Here is a 20,191-nt window from a genome sequence, read left to right on the forward strand (position 1 = left end):
CGTCATTTTCCTGCGCCGCGCCGGCTCTTTCTCCGCCGTCTAGCTGTGTCACTGTTCCGCGCTCTCTCCCTTCGGCCGCCTAAGTTCAGTTGCCCACTCCTGCTTTAGTCGCTGCCGGCCGGGCCCGATGGAGTACCTCATCGGCATTCAAGGGCCCGACTTCGTGCTGGTGGCCGCTGACACCATCGCCGCCTCCAGCGTCGTCCAGATGAAGCGCGGTCAGTCCCTGGGAAGCGGGGGGCGGGCGGTGGGGTGGAGAAAAGTGAGGGCAGGGGCCCCTCAGAGCGGGCGGGGGGCCGTCAGCGGGCCGAGCGCTTGCTTCGCACGCGTAGCGTTGGTGAGATCTATCCCTGGCGTCTCCGTTTCTTCGAAAACGAAACTGAATCCAGGCTTAATTAGTCTCATTCGAGTTCCCGTTGGTGGAATCGGTGGGATTTGGCCTAGTAGTAATTAACTTTCCACGCAGGACCTGCATTCCAACCTGGTAGTTATAGTTCGGTTTCCTTCGCCATAAGGCCCCAAGGTGGGCTTGTTGTTTAGTCGTTTAGTCGTGTCCGACTCCTCGTGACCCCATGGACCAGAGCACGCCAGACACTCCTGTCTTACCAAGGTGGGCTACAGCATTGCAAATAGTATGAAACAGATGATAGTTGCAATAATAGGGTGGGCACCCCAAGGTGAAGAGGTGCGGCTTCTCGAAAGCTGTGTAATGAAGATCCCAGGCGCACTTCGGTGCGGAGAGGGTTCCACAACTTAGAGGAGGGAGTGCAGCTCAGTACCAGAACACGTGCTTTCTGTGCAGGGAGCATAGCTGTCAACGTTTCCCTTTTGTAAAGGGAAATTCCCTTATTCCGAATAGGATTCCTCGCAGGAAAAGGGAAAAGTTGACAGCCATGGCAGGGAGTACCAGGTTCGGTTTTTGCAATCTTCACTTTAAGGAGAAGGGTGATGCAAAAACATATCTGTAGAATATAGATGAGTATGCAGGAGGGGTCTGGGAAATCCCGGAAAGTCACAACTGGTCATAGTTGTGGTTGTAGGTCTAGGTATAAAGCAGCTTCCTTTCTTCCTGTATTTTTTTCATGGGAATGGGCATAGCTCAGTGGAAGAGCACATGCTTTGCATGCAGAAGATCTGAGGTTCAATATTCAGTTAAAAGGTCCATGTAGCGGGTGATGGGAAAGTTCCTTTATCTTGGAGAGCTCCTGTCAGATAGTACTGGGCTAGAAAGGCAACTTGGCTGATCTTGCTTCCTATATTCCTAGCAGTTAGATTGGGATGGACTTTCAGGATCCACTTTTTTATTTACCAGCCATAAGCTTGTGCAAAAGACATGCAAGAGCTTTAACTCAGTGGCAGAGGATGGGCTCTGCATGTAGAAGTTTGTCGGTTCCGTCTCATGCCCTAGTGAGCTCCTGGTAGACAGTGCTGGGTCAGATGGCCCAATGGTCCAGCTCGGCGTAAGGCAGCTTCCTATATTTCTACTCAAAATGAATGGATTTTGAGTTGAAGAATATTTGTTGAGCACCAGAGTTGAGCTGTCTTGCCACAGAAAAATCCACTGACACTTACGCCAAACTTTACAACATGAGATCCATTTCTTATTTAAATGCCCATAGGCTGCCCATGTCCAAAGTGGGGTTAGGTGGGCTCTGTTAACTTGAACTGTTGCATAGAAGTGTTGATGGAACAGTTTGTAATGGTGAGGATGAGCAAACATGCATTTATCAGAATTCCTTCTTCTTCACAACTATTAAAAGACGTAGGAGCCATGACCTCCTTTGCATTTGGTCGTTCTCTTTCTATAAACGAGTCCTGAATAAAATAGAAAACAGAAGTGATGAAATTGCTGTATATCATCTTCAAATAAAGCTAGTGATATAGGGTAGAAAAAATTCTAATGCCTTATTTTCCTGTATATTTTATTTAGAAATGCATAGTTTCATAAAATGAGAGGGCAGTCCAAATGCCTGGCCTGCAGTGGCAGGGCTTGATGGAGTGGGAGGACCACTACTACTATATCCACAGTCCTGGTGTTCATGTTGAAAGGGGAGAGGGTAAAAAAATGCCTCTTCACTGTGCCAGCTCCAAGGCTCGTGCAAGAAAGAAGCTCAGCAGCTCAGGATCCACCCATTTCTATGCTGTCCCCAAAACACGCCATTTTGGGGGTGTCCACTGACAGCTGCTTCACCAGGTGCATTGTGGTGCTTCTTATCAGCAGGGCAGCAGAGTGGAGGCCAGCAAGGCTGGGCAGAGGGACACTGTCTCATTCAAACCTCCTGCGCATGACAGATCAGGGGTTTAGATTGCTCTGTCGGTCTGCAGTGTAATTAATGTGATGCAAGTTAAATTGAGCAACTGGAATGAATACAATACTATGTGCAGCAATTCAAGTGTGGTAAAATAGGTCTGTTAATAGCTTGTAGGACTTTCATTTCCCTCCCCCCAAAGTTTAAATAATGTAAGGGGAGTGTGTGCTATTGAGTTGCTGTTCCAAGTAAAGTCTTGAATTTGTTTTAATGCACCATTTTAAATTGTACTAAGTGCACTTCATCATTTTTTCCATATTATTTCAGTACTTCCAGCTACATTTAGCTATTGGAAAAACTTTTTTTGAGAGTTATATAGCATATAAAACTAATGTAACATACTACTTACAATCAGAGTACCACACTTTTATGGCAATTGGTGTGTTTTTTTAATTTGTTGATTATTGGAAAACTCATCACTTGTAAGTCTCAACCCAAAAGTTGGATACCAGTGCTCTAGGTCAACTCCCATCAGCCCCAGCCAGCATGACCAATGGTTAGAGATGATAAGTCCAGCAACATCTGGAGTTTTGCAATTTCCCACTCTTCTATAGATTACGTTTATTGTTGCAGGTGGAACCTGCCACCAAATGTTGCATTGTGTAGTGCTTCTTTTCAAGATTTCAGCTTCCCATATAAAGTACTACAAAACTTTCCCCCTTTTTCAATTACTGTATATCCCCATTCTAAAAAACCCCCTACCATGTCAGCCAGCATTCAGTGGCCACTGAGCATGCTCAGAAGTCAAGGGTTTTTTCAGGAGGTCCACCCTCCTTGGACCCAGTGAATTTCGAATGCTGGAGTGATTTGTTTGTACTGCAGTAGCCCCATGGGCAACATTCTTTGTTAGTGCCTTATGCAGAGCAGCCTTTGCCAACCTAGAACTCTTCAGATGTGTTGAACCACAACTCTCATCAGGCCAGCTGTACTGAAGCTGATGGGGCTTATAGCCCAACACATCTGGAGGGCACCACATTGAGCCTTTGCCACCTTTTGCTTTTGAGAACTGGTGACAAAGACTCTCTTGACATTTTGTTAGCTTTCCTTCCCATCCCATTCAGATCCCAGGGAAAATCTCTGCAGTTAGTTTTCCTAAACTCCCATGTGCAGAAGTCTCTCTCTCTCTCTCTCTCTCTCTCTCTCTCTGTGTGTGTGTGTGTGTCTGTGTGTTGTGTTTTAAATTATTTTAACAGCTGCAAAATACTCTGCTAATCCTGTTAAAGGATGGAACGTATCAGAAACTCTTAAACATGTCCTCCAGGGAAGATTATTCAGCAGTAAACAGCAAATGATGGAGAGGTTCTGATACGGAGATTTAGACTCTTCTGTGGAGGGGATCCTAAATACATAGAATGTTGCTTTTCCCAAAGACACAAGGGGCTTCTGGGAAATGAATTTAATACATTTATCTATCATCTAGTTAATGCAGGCTGAGGGTAAGATGAGATTGCAGAACTATTAGTGGCATATGAAAGCATTCTTCCTCTGATTGGTTGTAGTAATAGTAAAGTCTTTTTCTTTAAAAAAAAACACACTTATTTTTTCAAAATTTTATTTCCAGAGGAAAATTCATCTCAGTGATTTTCATTACTTTCTACCCCTCTCCCTCCCCATTACTTTTAGCACTTCCTAAACTCTGCATAGTGCTTTCAGACTTCTTTTCCTTATTGTTTTTTTACTGCTGCCAACAAATTAATCATCTGTCTGTCACTGATTGATCTAGTAATTGTAAACATTTATATTATGAAAATGTTGGTATGGGTGGCTGTTTAAAGATTTTAAAAAAACTTATTTAAGTTCTTCAGATCTGATTCTGTAATTAATCCACAAGTGTGCAAGTCTTGTTTATTCAATAAGTTACTAATGTTTTGACTTTGCCCATGAAGGGGAAATAGCCCTTGTATTAATCAGAAGACTCTGCTCATTTTGCTCTCACTCTGTCTCTCAAAATGAAACACTTCACTGTAGCTTGTCCTTATTTCTGACTGGTGTGTTTTTCCTCCATCCTCTTGATTTAGATCATGATAAGATGTTCAAGATGAGTGAGAAAATCTTGCTTCTATGTGTTGGGGAGGCTGGGGACACTGTCCAGTTTGCAGAGTATATCCAGAAAAATGTCCAGCTCTACAAGATGAGGAATGGTGAGTACTGTGTGGTGCTGTGCCACTGAATGTATAGAGTAGAATAAAGAAGTCTAGGATTGGCATTGGTAAGCTGTATGCTATCTAAACACTGCAGACAAAATCACAAGAATTGTGATTATGTTAGATCCAGGCTGATAACTCTCTCTCACCCCAGATTTGGCATGCACCTTGATTTGGCTCAGTTGCAGAGAATGGATCTGTGCCCCCTCCACTCTATGTCTCAAATTTGTCACTCTAGCAGTCTTCTTTCCCCACTTCTCATGAATGACACTGCTGAGAGTCTACAGCAGTGTTTTTCAACCACTATTCGGCGGCACACTAGTGTGCCGCGAGATATTGCCTGGTGTGCCGTGGGAAAAATTGAAAAATTTGAAAGATTTAAAAATAAAGTATTTTATAATTTTTCATATTTCTGTTTACTTACGATTTCATAATAAAGTAATTATAAAATACTTTCTTTGTGTTTATTTTATTCCTATTCAAGAGAATTACTTTATATATAGTCAATATAGGCACAGAGTTAATTTTTTTAACATTTTCTAATGGTGGTGTGCCTCGTGATTTTTTTCATGAAACAAGTGTGCCTTTGCCCAAAAAAGGTTGAAAAAGACTGGTCTACAGAGCACTTCTGCCAACTTGGGGGGAAATTTACATGCTTGCAGTTCTTTTCAACTCTTAAGAGTCAGTCTGCACATCCGGAACAATAGCATAACTGGGGTGTTTTACTTCAAGGTCAAGGTTTGGGGTGGGATCCTATAGTTAATTTCCTCCATCTGTATTCAAAGAGCAAGCAAACTCTCTGTCTTTAGGAGACTAGTACTTCAAGAATAGAAAAGAATAGGATAAATACACACATTTTCTAAGGGGATGGAGTTTTTTTACTTGAGGATTCATTCAAAATATTGATTTCCTATCCACCCACCCACAGTTTGGGGAGGGAAAGTCCTAACAGAGTGGTACTAGATAATTCTGCATCCTTGGATTAACTCACAAGTCTTCCATACACCCTTGGTGCCCATGCTCCCTTACTTCAGTCTATGTGATCACAGACCTAATCAACTACAATTGCACAAAAGCGGAATTTGCCGTTATATAATTCAATTTCACCTGAAACCAGCAACTGTCTAGAAGTTGCCGCATGCAAGCTGTGATTTCTGCATTGCAGGGGCATTGGACTAGATGGCCCTTTGGGTCCCTTCTGTCTACAATTCTAGCTGTTCTCTCCCTCCATAGACCTGCAAAGGAAGTAATATTAGATGCCCAGGTGACAAGGCTGCTGACATTCTCTGCCCCAACTCATCTGTTGAGGAAGGCTTCTGGTCCTGACTGCAAGAGGGTGGAGTATCATTGCTCCACTTTAGTATTTGTTCCATGATTTTTTTAAACAGATATTGTTCTTTTCTTTGCAAACCAGCTGAAGATGTCGCTGTACATATGTTAGGTATTCTCCTAAAATGAATTTCCACTCACCTGTTTATTAGCAGCCTTGTACCTGGCGCTTAGGAATTCCAAGAAATCAAAATATTAGTGCAGCTTTGAAATCAGCGTTTAAAATCAGTGTAGTTTTGAAAAGTTCAGTTTGCCATCTTGATTCAAAATGTTTTCCACTTACATCTAAACAGCTGAAAGCCTCTGTGATATCTCAAGAGGTGTCCAAATGAACAGCAAACAAATTGCCAAAATATATAGCAGATGATGATTTCCTTTTCTTAACAGGGTATGAATTGTCTCCGACTGCAGCTGCCAATTTCACACGCCGAAATCTGGCTGACTATCTGCGGAGTAGGGTGAGTAAGGCAGCTTTCAGAAGTTGTTCTTTCTCTCTGTTCAGGAGGTCCCCTCGACCTTTCAGTATGCTATGGGTCATGGGGGCTTCTGGAAGAGGGGAGAATCGTCCACAAGAAGGTTGGGCAGCACTCCTCTCCACCAGCAGCCCCTGCCCCATGTTCAGAGTGGTGAAGGGGAAATTTTCCTTCTGCAAACTTAAGCTCTAGTCCATTGATTTTGTTAAATAATGATTTCAAAGTGGCAAACATAGTTGCCTCAATTCTATTGGCAGTGCGAGATTTTGTGAACGCTGCTCATGTACAGTATGAATTGTAGGGCAGTGGCATATCAGCTATCAGGGTGGATAATAATCAAATGTTTTAAAAAATAATGATCAAAATAATCAGATTTCTTTTATTTAAAGTGGATTTTTAAAATAAAATGCTTTTGGAGGAAAACTCTTTCTAAAGATCATTTTCTATTTAAGTTACATTATAGACCAAAGGCTATCAGGAAATGAGGATTTGTTTTAAGTTTTTCATGTGTGCTAAAACTCAGCCTAAGGTGGGGTTTTTTTAACCATTTAACCACATCAATTAACAAACATGGATACATATGCTATAATGTTATTGTTTTAGTTAAATAAATTGTTTAAATTGTTATTAAGGAAATGATAATTTCTCTCCTTTCAATAAAGTACAGCAGAAAAGTTGTCCAAATATAAATAGTTAACTTATTAAACCTCAGAATAATTTCATAATTATCTGTTAATGTATTTCTAATAGTATAACCAAATCAGTAATTTTTGATATAACTGTAAAAACTACTCTGAAAATTTATTATTCCAAAGATGAAACCTTCATCTGGTTGTAAATATTAAGATTATACCAGCAAGAACGAGTCTTTCTGTTAAACAAAATGGTTTAAATCAAGTCTTACTGACTAGTGATTTAAATCGTGATTTAAATTGATTTGATTTAAATCAAATCCACCCTGTCAGCTATGCAGTGGGACCACTCTGCCAAACATACAGGAGCTTGCATGTTGACTTTCTCTTACAGATAATGGCACATAGTACATACAGTTGCTCTGGGAAAAGCAGGTGCAAAGTTGGGAGCCAATCTAATAGCACGGCCCTGAACATGCCACTGCCATACAGGCAATGATCCAGGGAATAAGGCGAATATAATCAGGATATTTGAATGTATTAAAAAAAAAAAAAAAACAACTCACTTCTCCTGATGCTTTTGTAATGACTATTAATAGGAATTCCTAAGAGGAATTTTTGAGTGCTGCGTTTACCTTTTAGTGAAGGTTGCGGTTGGGAACACGTAGCAGGCATTGCTGAGTCTGTGTTGCTTCACAGGGATGGGAAATCATGTGCCATTTCAAATGGTTCTTAAGTGGTTACGGTACTGAGTGATATATTTTAATTGAAAATAGCCTTTCTCCTCATTTATGTTCTATGACCCACTTTTTAACCAAATATGCATTTGGGGATCCATATCTTAATCCTTTGCCTTTTATATGCATGGTGGTAGTGGTCCTGTTGTGACCCACCTTGGATCAGGCCTCAACCCAACCTGCCAGCTGAAGACCAGTGTGCTACATATTTGCAAACACAAGTGCCAAAATGTTTATTTGGTGTCATATGTGAAAGCTTCCCAAAGGGAGCCTGCTTGGACCCCCATCACTAAACTAAACTAAATTTGAAACCCTATGCCAAGGTTAATAGAGGAAGGGCTGTACCCCAGAGTTTACATGAAACTGCATCATACTTAGTATTTATACAATGTGTTTAATTGTTAAAGTTCTTAACATGCAGTGGGCTACATCCAAATGTCTCAACAAGCCATGCTCCAAACAAGGGAAACTTGATTTGTTCCTAACTGAACAGAAACTTGTACTTTCCTTCCCTTGTGCTCAGTTTGTTGTGACATCCAAACACAGCTGCTTGTTTTATATATGCAGTGTTTAAAACTGTTTATATATGCAACCTTCTTACACTGCTGTATTGTAATAGTATAGGACACAATTCATAAATGAAAATGAAAATAATAATAATAATAATAATAATAATAATAATAATAATAATAATAATAATAAATAATAATAATCACCTTGTACATTTTCACAACAGCCCTGTAAGGTAGGACAGTAGTATACAGTGGTACCTCGGGTTAGGTACTTAATTCGTTCCAGAGGTCCATACTTAACCTGAAACTGTTCTTAACCTGAAGCATCACTTTAGCTAATGGGGCCTCCTGCTGCCGCCGCGCCACCAGAGCCTGATTTCTGTTCTTATCTTGAAGCAAAGTTGTTAACCTGAAGCACTATTTCTAGGTTAGCAGAGTGTGTAACCTGAAGCGTATTGTAATGGTTGTGAGGGGTTACTTGTGCGTAACCTTACTTCAGTTCAGTTAGTTTGCTTGCCCCAACCATGCCTAGGGTCGGAGCTCGCCTTCCGTGACCTGTTAGTCACTTGCAGAATCCGAGAGTGGACGTCTCTTGAACCTCTTCCAGCATAAAAGCTGTTTGACCCCGAGTCTCCTCCTATGTTCTCTGCGCGGAACGCGTCTGCGCAAGTAAGGGGAAGGCTCTCTCCACTAGTGTCGGGGGAAGGGTCTTGGAGCCCTGTCACCAATACCTCCATCTCCCTCTCTTCTCTGTGGGTGTTACGCTGAAATCCTTCCCCCCTGCTCGTCCCCTCTCCAGCATCGCTGGGTAGCCCTGCCTCCGTTTCTCGCTCTGATGGCAGTTCCCTGACACGTATGTAACCTGAAGCGTATGTAACCCGAGGTACCACTGTACTCATAATGCAGATGTGATGTTCAGGCAGTGATTATCTTACGCCTGGCTAGTGAGATGATAGCATAGGTATGATTCAGACCTGCAGATCCTGACTTGTAGCTACTACTCTACACCTGCTGTGAGCCAATGAGCATTAAGGTTAATCAGGCCTTCACAGAAAAGCAAAGAAATCATTCCTGTTTTCCTTTTTTCTTCTGTTGCAGCTCTTTATCATTGCAGTATTTCTTCTCCAGGTCTTTCTGATATGACATTTGTTCTTTGCTTTAAAAACGTAAAATTGCAGACATGTGCCTACTCATGACTGAGTGCTGCAGGGCAGAACGCACCACATAAAAATGGAGATCGCATGTGACCAGCCTCTTCTTTAGAAACAGACAGCTGCTTTTTTCACCATGGTTGTTGTTGGGGTAGCAGCAAGCAGTTAATAACTGAGTGTTCTCCAAACTGGCTTTGGTATCTTTTTGCTATGGGGCAAAGGCATTTCACAAAAAGGTGCCTTGCAAGAGCTGAAACCATATTTGTGACCGTAGAAACATGCAGATAACAGAATTACATCTACCACGAACATTATTTATTCAACAAAATTTATATATCACTTGAAAAAAACTTTAAAATATATAAAATAAAATATGAAAACTCTTGATAGAATACAGTTAAAAACAGGTATTTTAAAACATCTGAAAGAGTTTTAGAATCAACAGTAGCTAAAAACCCAGTCAGATAGGTGGGGTACAAATAAAATTGGTGTTGTTGTTAAAAAATAAGGTAGGTGTACTACAACTTGTCAGTATAGACTTGCCTAAACAGGTGCCAAAAAGAATACAGCGAAGGCAGAGAGTTCCAAGGTGTAGGTGCCGCCATGATAAAAAAATTATTTCTTATTGCGGTGTGAGCTTTGCAACCATCCATATACCACTTGATATCTGGATACTCACAAGTGAGGCAGACACCTTTGCCTGCGCTTATTCCAGATATTGCACCAAATCTGAAAGTACATATTCACAGAAGTCTGAACTCAGACTTGAGAGAGAGAGCGCCTTTTAGTGACAAAATATATTAGTAGGAAGATTGTTGAGACTTCCTGAATTGAATTTTGGGGAAATGTATGACTTAGTGCAGTAGACATCTTCAGAAGTAAAATTGGCTTACTATACTAGAAGTCATGTAACTTCAGTGGGTTGGGGATTTCCCATTCAGAGTAGACCCATTTCAATTAATGGGCCTGAGTTACCCATGTCCATTAATTTCAGTGGATCTACTCCAAGTAGGACTAACATTGGCTACATACAGCCCAATGGGTCTGAGATCCCTTGATTTCATTCTGCAGCTAGAGGCTTTATAGCACCCAGATGTTATTGGTTTAGCTGGGGTGTTCTCAGTTCAGAACCTTCCCTTTCAGAACTTGGGACTCAGATGCTGGATCAGACTAAGTATTATACCGTAAGGCTTATAGGCAAACTCCTGGGGGCCGCATACCATTGCGGGGCAAAACCAGAGGCAAAAGTGGGTGGAGCAATAAATGTTGCTTTTATCTTTGTTCAGTAGGTGATGTTCAGGCATGTTGAAATCAGTTTCTACATGTACAAACACCCCATGCAAGGCTCCACCTTCCATCCTGACAAGCAAGAGCCTTGGCCCAGATTGAGTTGAAGAGATTGACAGACTATAACAAAATACTGGTTAATAGGCCAGGTCTGCACAATTTGTAATCTAGTGAGCCAAATGTAACACACACGCATAAATTATGAATTGTCTCCTGCCAAGTGCCTTCCCATCCTCCAGTTCTACTTAAGAAGCAAACTCCAGGAGTCTTACTGCATTTGGCTTTGAGAATTGCAAGTTGGACAGACTTGTGATAGGCAGTTCTTTGCAGCGGTCGTGGTATTAACTTTTTCAGTTTCCAGAGTGAAGAATTGTTTTTCTCTCAAGCAGCCACAGACAGCAGAAAGGAATTAAGCCCTTTAAAAAAACAACCTACTGATAAGGACTTCACTTCTCATGCAAATGCGCAGATTCTGTTTAAATTGTTTTGAGAGAAAGATTAATGGAGCAAAGCTGTTTGATGTGCTGAGCCAAACAAGTGCTTTTTGTCAAAACTGAACATGAAGCTTTGAGTAAATATCATATGAAGCTGAGCTGTGTGCGCACATGTGCGCATTCTCTCTCTCTCTCCCTCTCCCCCTAATTCCATTACTGAGCTTTTCATGGTCCTTTTGCAAGAAACTGAAGAAAGTTCTCCTTCCTCAGCTGTCTTTTCCAGCACAGGAACATGAACGCAGTTCCCTCCTCCTCTCGCTTCTGCTTGTTATCTCCTTCATCTGTTTTCTGGCCATCAAATGGCACCAGATGCATCTCTAAAAGAAAAGAAGACATGTTGCTATCCTAATGCCATTTTACCAATCTATGGTGCAGATGCAGTTGGAATACTGTGTACAATTCTGGTCTGACCTGAGAAAGGATATTGTAGAGTTGGAAAGGGTTCAGTAAAAGGACAACCAGAATGATGATGGGGATGGAGGAAAGGTTGCAGCGTTGGGGGCTTTTTAGTGTAGAGAAAAGGCTACGAAGAGGGGACATAATGGAAAAGACTATGCATGGTATGGAGAAAGTAGGCAGAGAATTTTTTCATACCACTAGAACTCATGGACTCCCGATGAAGCTGAACGTTGAAAGGTTCATGAAAGACAGAAGACAAGAGGTAATGATGGCCACCAACTTGGGTAGCTTTAAAAGAGGACTAGAAAATTCATGGAGGAGAAGGCTGTCAATAGCTACTAGCCCAGATGGCTATGTTATTCCTCAGTGTACACCTCTAAATACCATTTGCTGGAAATGGCAGGAGGACAGTGTGTTCTTGATTTCAGGTTCTGCTCATGAGAACAGGACGCTGGGCTAGATGGACCACTGAATGATCCAGCGGGCTTTTCTTATGTTCTTAGGGTCCTGGTGGGACACCTTGTCAACTGGTTGTACGGTGGTACCTCGGGTTACAAACACTTCAGGTCACAGACTCCACTAACCCAGAAATAGTACCTCGGGCTAAGAACTTTGCTTCAGGATAAGAACAGAAATTGCACGGCAGGGGTGCAGTGGCAGCGGGAGGCCCCATTAGTTAAAGTGGTACGTCAGTTTAAGAACAGCTTCAGGTTAAGAACGGACCTCCAGAACAAATTAAGTTCTTAACCTGAGGTACCACTGTATAATATTGTGACTATGGTGAGATATTCTTATGTGGGAGGCAGCCTTTTCTTGTGTCTCTACTCACAAAGGAAACAGTGGGGCCTTCTTGCTTCCTAGCACTCCAGGCTCCTGGGCACTGACCCTTGCCTGACTCATACCACCTGAGGAAACCATGGTCTGGCTGTCTGCACTGTGTCAGGGTCATGCACTTTCTCGAGTTTAGACCAACCAGGTTAGAACTCCATTTCTGGTTTTGAGATAGCTTTCTCAAACCTGGTGAGAAGGGAGCATGTGAATGCAAAGACCATTTGTGACTGCCATTCCATGGCTTCACTAGTATGTCAGAACTGGGCCTTGGGGTGGCTGCAACTTTCTCTGCTGTCTCCCTGCAATTAGATGTGTTGTTTTGGCGGTTCTCAATAAAAGCCCCCAAAGCCACTCAGTCTCTTGAATATTGTTGATGTGTATTTAAATGTACATAGCATTGCTGGGTGTATATGATGGTTTATAATAGTGTTTTATTTCATTGTTTCATCACTATTTTTGTCCACTGTGTAAATCTTCCAGTGTTGTACTTCTACGTAGATCTTTCTGTCTGTGTTATAGTTTTACAAGGTTAATACTTGAATTAATGCATGACTTATATTTTGGCAGTATTTGGCTGCTCAACTGACTAGTCTTTCTCCCATCCTTCCCCACCATCCTGGGCAACCTCCTGGTTCTTGAATGAGCAGCTAACCCTGGTTGACGTGGTGTGATATTGTCTGCACCAGTCTGTAGAAAACCAGGTTGCAAAATAATAGTATATTTGGATATTGAGTATAGCAGGTTAAATAGGGAATGCTTTTTGGGCCAGTTCCCGTGTGTGTGTGTGTGTGTGTGTGTGTGTACATGTACGTACACACACACACACACACACACACACACACACACACTGGTACCTTCGGTTACAAATGCTTCGGGTTACAATCTCCACTACCCTGGAAGTAGTGCCTCAGGTTGAGAACTTTGCCCCAGGATGAGAATAGAAATCACGTGGCGGCGGGAGGCCCCATTAGCAAAAGTGTGCCTCAGGTTAACAACTGGTTCGGGTTAAGAATGAACCTCCGGAACAAATTAAGTTTGTAACCGAGGTACCACTGTATATGGATTTCTAGTTTTCCCTTACCAGCCTGTAGGGGACTCCTTGAGAGAAAGAAACAAACACCGCAATAACTGGGTTTTCCTTCCCAAACTGTCCTGGTTACTGAGTGTTCCCTTCTTGCATTGCTCTGCAAGGTCATGTGACCTTTGGAACAGATGGCCCAGGTGACACTGGCTTGGAGCATCCTCACTAACGAGGGCAATTTAACATGCCACTTGGCGAAGAGGGGGTAGCAGGATGCGACAGGGCGGGACTCTGCCTCCTCCCTCTGCGTGCCAGGTCCCTTGAGGCCTGATCCTGCCTGTTCCTCTCCCTCCGTGCCCACGCTTGCCTCCCAGCTTACCTGCTCCAGATGGGCCACACAGCAGGGAGGACACTGGCAGAAGCAGATGTGTTTATTTACCGGAGATGAAATGTTGCGCTCTTGCAGATGGCAGTGCCTTCCAGCAAACAGTGCACTTTGACACCGCGGTTGTGCCACTTCGGGCAGGGGGGTAAGGGGGGTGGGGTGACTCCTTGCTTTCTGAATTATTTCCCTACCCTTCTTTTGCATGAAAAGCAAACAGTCTTTCAATGGGACTCTGCAGCTCTTGGCACCAGAGTGAGCATCTCCTGGTCACTTTGAGGAACATGCTTTCATTTCTGGGCTGCTTTTCTTATTCTGTTCTTTCAGTATGGGGTGGCAAACAGTTATTGTAGCCATTTCCTCTTGTAGTTTAGGAAGTGCTTGCTTCCATCTTATCACCTCTACATGCAGAGGGCCTTCTTGGTAGCGGTGCCCGCCCAGTGGAACGCCCTCCCATAGATGTCAAAGAAATAAACAACTGTCTGACTTTTAGAAGACTGTTTAGGGAAGTTTTTAATGTTTGGTGGTTTATTGTGCTTTTAATTCTTTTGGGAGCTGCCCAGAGTGGTTGGGGAAACCCAGCCAGATGGGTGGGGTAATAATAATAATAATAATAATAATAATAATAATAATATAATACAGCAATTGCAAATGGATAAAACAAAGTTTTAATCAAACAAATATGGCCCCCCTAAGCAGAAAATTGCTGCAAGAAAGGATATTCCGATTAAACATTCCGAAAGTAAGAGCTGTTCGACAATGGAACAGACTCCCACAAGAGGTGGTGAACTCTCTTTCCGCAGAGGTTGGATGGCTACCTGCCATGTATGATCTAGTTGTGATTCCTGCATTACAGGGGATTGGACTAGATGACCCTCGGGGTCCCTTCCATCTCTACAATTCTTGAGCCAAATAATCATATAGTGACAGTGTGTGCCAAAAAGCTCTCTGAAACAACAGTGGGAAAGGTTTGTATAAACGCTGTTATGGTGTGTGCGCACACGCAGAGTATGCACACATCTGACTCTCTAGGATGAAAGAGCAGTGGCTACTGTTCTGGGTGGGCAGGCCTATTCCATCCAGTGGCATTGCTGGCTCTGCTAGCTGCCATAGATCAATGACACCCTGTTCTCCCCTTCCCCCCTTTTTCCTGCTGCTAACCAGACCCCTCTCTAATCGTGTGATTCTAATCAGAAGACATTTTAAAATGGGCTCACAAACGCTTGTCCTCAGGGCTCAGCAGTCAGAAGGGCAATGTCCTATTTTCTCCCTTTGTGCACAAGTCGAAAGAGATGGGCCCCAGAAGATATGGGGTCTCTGATGACGTGGGGCTGTATAAACCCTAGCAGTGTTTGCCTCTTGGGGAGGGGGAGGCACATGTTACGCTTCCAATTCCTGCAGGCATAAAATCACCAAATCTGGGGGCTGGGTTAGAATTTGTCTCCTAGGTTGGGCTCAGTTGATAGCTCCTTTAAATAACACGCACTAATATTTAAAAATATGAACACAGCTGCTTTTGTTCTGTGAAACCTGGAGCCATTTTGGCCCTGCAGGGTTGAGTTTGCCAAGAAGCAAAGCTGCACGCAGAAGTTGGGAAATGGGGAGGGGCCGCAGCTCAGTGGTAAAACGGCTGCTTTGCCGGCAGGCGTCCCAGGATCAGGTACGACTGGAAAGACTCCGGTCTGAAACCCTGAAGAACTGCTGTCTTTCAGTGTAGATGGAGAAGGGTGGGGAGACGTGGAGCCCTCCAGATGTTGGATTTCAATGCCTGTCGGCCCCGAGAGCATAATGGGAGTTGTAGTCCAGCAACATCTGGAGGACCACAGATTTCCCACCCTTGATTGTGGACCAGTGGTTCTCAAACCTTTTTCTCTGGGCCACACTTTCAGAATAAAAATTTGCTTGTGCCACACCATTTTTTTAATTGGTAAGAAATACCTTGGGAAACAGAAATAAACTACAACTAGCAGTGCTTGATTTATAACATAGAACACATCTACTATGAGGAAGTTTGTCTGATACCTTCATTATAAATCTTTGGGTGCCAGGTGAAAACATTTCTCTTCAACCAGACCTTTGGCTGATTAACATTCTATAGCTTTTTAAATGTGAGAGGGGTTATTATTTTGTTGTTTCTGTTTTAACCATTTGTGCTTTTACCTTGTTTATTTGTGCTTTTTACTTCGTATTTTTATCTTGTGAACCTCCCTGAGATTTTGTGATGAAGACTGATATATAAATCAAATACTTTATAATATGCTCACCAGACATCCAGAAGGTATAAAGCAAAGCAGTTACATGCAAACATGAATTGTTCCCAAAATATTCATATTCTGCAAATATATATATAGATACTATACTGTACTATACTGTACTATACTACACTGAAATGCTTAAATGTTTCTTTGACTGTCCTTGAATCTTCCTGCCACACTTGCCATCCTCTCCTACCTCACCATTGGTAGTGTGCCACACCCTTTGAGAACCACGGATGTACACAATACTGAGCTAGGATTAATACTATGACTCTGTATGTGGCAGCTTCTCATGTTCCTGCTGCTGAATAATATGAAGCTGTTGAATAGAACATTAAGCTTTGGGAGTAGGAGCCTATTTAAAAAAACCTCCAACACCTGACCAAGGCTGCACTGCGATGAGCCTGCCATTATAACACAACCCACGGTGCTGCAGGGTCCTGTGGTTGTGTTACTGCACTGTGAAAATGACATTGGCTGCCCATGGTTTGGATGGGGCAAACAGGTGTTTGGGATAACCCATTTGGGAAAAGTTTGAGGTACCCATAAACCTGGACTTAATGGTCTTATGGGGGCCCCCTCTTTAGATCGTAATGTATATTACTTCAAAATATGGTAAGCCAGCCCTGCTGCATTTGGGGAACCCTCCTGCTCATTCTACTGAGTGGGGGGGGCCCTGGACAACAGCCCCAAAGTCCTGCCCTGACGGCACCATTGCGTGCCCCCTTGCAGACCTTGATTATAAGGTAGTGGCAATGTTTTAGATTAGCAAGTGAAATTGGCTGGGAAAATGAATACTGTGTTAACTATCTGGTATAATAAGGCATCTGTGTCATGTTGCTGCTTAAGTCATTAAATTTGGAAGTGGTTTTAATTACAGCGGGCAACTGCTGCTCTAATGAGAAGAACAGAGAGCAATCTGGAGCTGATGCCAGGGAGTGGGAATGTTCGGCAGATTGGAGCACATTCCCAGCGAGGAAAATCCAAAGTGTTTGTGGCTTTTTTTTCTTTTTCTTTTTTAGTTTGAAAGAAAAAATGAGAGAAATGATTAAAAAGGAAGGGCATGAGAGAGGCTTACCAGGCAATGTGTGCTATGGACAGAAAATGGTTTCACCCTCTCTCATTCTACAGTTTAGGGTCATCTGGTGAAATTGGTCAGATGCAGCAAGGGAATGGGATTTCCGGCCTCGGGCCAAAGGCAGCCCTCCAGGTCTCTTTGTCTGCTGCCTGCAACTGTCCCAGGCTGCACTTTTCCCTGGCCCTGCATTGTACCCTGTCTTTCTTTTTGCCTAGCTGGAATGTGTCCTTGAACCCTGATAACACCTGTTGCTTGTCTAAATGGAGGATAGAGAGGGATGTGTTGGCTACTATACAAAGATAGCATTTATACTTGTTACTCTGCTGACTTTTGCCTCTGTTCCTGCCCACCACTGGGTGGCCCTCATAAGGTTGCCCAGGAGGAAATGTGGCCCTCAGGCTGTGAAAGGTTCCCCACCCTGGGCTTAAAGGTTCTGGCATGGCAAAAGGAGGTAGTTTTCCGCAGCTCTTCCTTATAGCCCAGAATTCACTGCCACATGATGTGGTTGCACATTTAAAAGGGGGTTAAACAAATTTGTGGAGGGCAGGTCTGTCAATGATGAGATACAAAGAGATCTAAATCTTCTTTGATTTGAAAGAGAGGTAGAGCTGGGTATCATCTGCATATTGATGAACACCCAACCCAAACCCCCTGATGATCTCTCCCAGCGGCTGCATGTAGATGTGGAAAAGCATGGGGGAGAGGACAGAACCCTGAGGCACCCCACAAGTGAGAGCCCAGGGGTCTGAATAATAATAATAAAAATAAATTTTATTTATATCCCGCCCCCCGGCTGAAGCCGGGCTCAGGGCGGATAACAACACTAAAACAGTGCAACATTATAAAAACATTATAAAAATTAATTGAAATCAAAATTGATGGCAACCATAAACTAAAGTTTTGTAAAGATTGCCAAGGAGGGAGTCAGGCTGCGCCCTGACCAAAGGCCTGGTGGAACAGCTCTGTCTTGCAGGCCCTGCGGAAAGATGTCAAGTCCTGCAGGGCCCTTCTCTCTTGTGACAGAGTGTTCCACCAGGTTGGAGCCGCAGCCGAAAAAGCCCTGGCTCTAGTTGAGGTCAGCCTAACCTCTCTGTGGCCTGGGACCTTCAAGATGTTTTTATTTGAAGACTGTAAGTTCCTCTGTGGGGCATACCAGGAGAGGCGGTCCCATAGGTAAGAGGGTCCTAGGCTGTATAGGGCTTTAAAGGTTAAAACCAGCACCTTAAACCTGATCCTGTACTCCACCGGGAGCCAGTGCAGCTGATATAGCACCGCATGAATGTGATCTCGCAGCGAAGACCCCGTAAGGAGTCTCGCTGCAGCATTCTGCACTCGCTGGAGTTTCTGGGTCAGTCTCAAGAGCAGCCCCACGTAGAGCGAGTTACAGTAATCCAGTCTGGAGGTGACCGTCACGTGGATCACAGTGGCTAGGTCAGGGCGAGAGAGGTAAGGAGCCAACTGCTTAGCTTGGCGGAGATGAAAAAATGCCACCTTTGTTATAGCTGCAATCTGCGCCTCCATGGAGAGGGAGGTATCGAAGATTACACCCAAACTCTTAACGGACGGTGCTGGCACTAATTGCACCCCCGCAAGAGATGGGAGTTGCCCCCTCAATCCCATATCGTCCCGTCCCAGCCAGAGGACCTCTGTCTTCGAAGGATTTAACTTCAACCGGCTCCCACGTAACCATCCAGCCACAGCTTCCAAGCATCTGATCAGTGTGTCTGGGGCCGAGTCAGAATGGCCATCCATCAACAGATAGAGTTGGGCGTCAGCATACTGATGGCAGCCCAGCCCAAAACTCCGGACAAGCTGGGCGAGGGGGCGCATAAAGATGTTAAAAAGCATCAGGGAGAGTATCGCACCCTGGGGCACTCCACACACCAAGGAGTGGCGGGATGACAATTCCCCCCCAAGCGCCACCCTCTGTCCCCAACCAGAGAGAAATGAGCTCAGCCATTGAAGGACTATGCCCTGGATCCCCACGTCGGCAAGGCGGTGGTCCAGGAGTTCGTGATCGACCATGTCGAAGGCTGCTGACAGGTCTAGAAGAATCAGCAGCCCCGACCTGCCTCGATCCAGCTGCCTGCGGAGATCATCTGTTAGGGCGACTAGAGCCGTCTCGGTCCCATGACCAGCACAGAAGCCGGACTGGAATGGATCCAGAGCCGATGTTTCATCCAGAAACCTACCAAGCTGTTCAGCAACCGCTCTCTCAATCACCTTACCCAGGAATGGAAGATTCGAAACCGGGCAGTAATTGGATAGATCTAAGGGATCTAATGATGTTTTCTTTAAAAGCGGGTGCACCACTGCCTCCTTCAGTTCCCCTGGGAATGTCCCGGTGCCAAGGGACAAATTGATTATATCCCCCAGGGGGGACCGCACCTCGTCTGGACACGTTCTAATCAGCCAGGACGGGCACGGGTCAAGAGGACAAGTGGTGGGCTTTCCAGCTCGGAGGAGTCTGTCCACATCGGCTGGGGATATCCGGTCAAAGTGGTCCAATACTGGACCCGAGGACAGTCGAGGGGCCTCCAGTTCCTTTATTGTATCCAGATTGGCAGGGAGGTCATGGCGGAGCAACAGGACCTTCTCCGCAAAAAAGTTCGCAAATGCCTCACAGCTGTGTGTCAAATTGTTATTTAAATTTGGCTGTCCTTCGAGGGATGTTAAAGACCGAATTATACTAAATAATTGCACCGGGCGTGAGCTAGCGGATGCAATGGAGGCTGAGAAGTAGGACTTCATAGCGGCCTTCACTGCCATCTCGTAGATTTTCATAAAAACCCTATAAGATGTTCTTCATCACGGGCACCCCGCCATACTCACTCTAGCCGTCTGAGGTCCCGCTTCATTTCCCGGAGCTCCTCTGTAAACCAGGGAGCCCAGTTTCTACGGGGTCGCAGAGGGCGCTTAGGTGCGATCTCATTCATGGCTGCCAGGAGCTGGGTATTCCAGCCCTCAACAAGCTCAGTCAATGAGTCGCCAGGGGGAGAAAGGTCCCGCAAGGCTTGACGAAATCTATCAGAGTCCATCAGCCTCTGCGGGCGAGCCCAAATCGGCTCGCCACCTAAGCAGGGTGGGGGTGGAACGTCAATCCTGGCTTTCAGAGCGTAGTGATCAGACCATGGCACCTTCATCGAAGGAAACATGA

The 20,191-nt window shown here is 44.1% G+C and overlaps 1 protein-coding gene across 1 annotated transcript in view; it reads left to right on the forward strand.

Annotated features, from left to right (window-relative positions):
• Positions 1-20,191, forward strand: part of PSMB2 (proteasome 20S subunit beta 2) — a 29,315-nt gene continuing 9,124 nt past the window's right edge. The window contains exons 1-3 of the mRNA XM_083751948.1: positions 1-218; positions 4,328-4,450; positions 6,170-6,240. Of these exons, the coding sequence (XP_083608074.1) occupies positions 128-218; positions 4,328-4,450; positions 6,170-6,240 (285 nt within the window). The 5' untranslated portion in view covers positions 1-127. The remainder of the gene's footprint in view (positions 219-4,327; positions 4,451-6,169; positions 6,241-20,191) is intronic.

Source organism: Podarcis gaigeae, assembly GCF_964106915.1.
Source record: "Podarcis gaigeae genome assembly, chromosome: 8".
Lineage (NCBI taxonomy): Eukaryota > Metazoa > Chordata > Lepidosauria > Squamata > Lacertidae > Podarcis > Podarcis gaigeae.